This window comes from Trachymyrmex septentrionalis, unplaced genomic scaffold (assembly GCF_001594115.1).
Source record: "Trachymyrmex septentrionalis isolate Tsep2-gDNA-1 unplaced genomic scaffold, Tsep1.0 scaffold199, whole genome shotgun sequence".
Taxonomy (NCBI): Eukaryota; Metazoa; Arthropoda; class Insecta; order Hymenoptera; family Formicidae; genus Trachymyrmex; species Trachymyrmex septentrionalis.
The window spans coordinates 1-451 of NW_017305168.1; the positions used below are offsets into that span (position 1 = coordinate 1).

Genomic DNA, 451 nt, shown 5'->3' on the forward strand with positions numbered 1-451 from the left:
ACAAGGAATATCTGCATAACGGTGGCAATAATTTCACGCTATCCGTATTGCTAATGATCTTCATCATCAGTCAGATCGCCACTACCGGGAATGATTACTGGCTATCATACTGGACTACCTTAGAAGATGTTAGGCGTATTGAAAATACTAGTGACGTAACACAATTCGCGAATATGTACAACAATAGCTTCCTTGGGTCGATCTTTACGTTGAACCCGGACGGCCTGCTGAGCACTATGGATGCCATACACGTTTACACATTCTGCATCGTCGCCTGCATCGCTACTACGTTGTTTCGCAGCTTTCTTTACATGAAGATCTCTATGAACTCGAGTATTAACCTTCACAACATCATGTTCTTCAAACTGCTGCAGGCGCGCATGTCCTTCTTCCACAACAATCCTTCCGGTGAGTCACAGAAATTCGATAGTCGTCTTAACTACTCTACAGA

General features: G+C 43.7%; 1 protein-coding gene across 1 annotated transcript; it reads left to right on the top strand.

The window, feature by feature from the left end:
* Positions 1 to 5: 5 nt before the first annotated feature.
* On the top strand, positions 6 to 408 carry LOC108747303 (probable multidrug resistance-associated protein lethal(2)03659; the record flags this gene model as incomplete). Its single annotated transcript, XM_018484695.1, has 1 exon — positions 6 to 408. A coding segment is annotated over one exon (403 nt), but the record flags the coding sequence as incomplete, so codon positions are not given.
* Between the last annotated feature and the right edge of the window lie 43 nt (positions 409 to 451).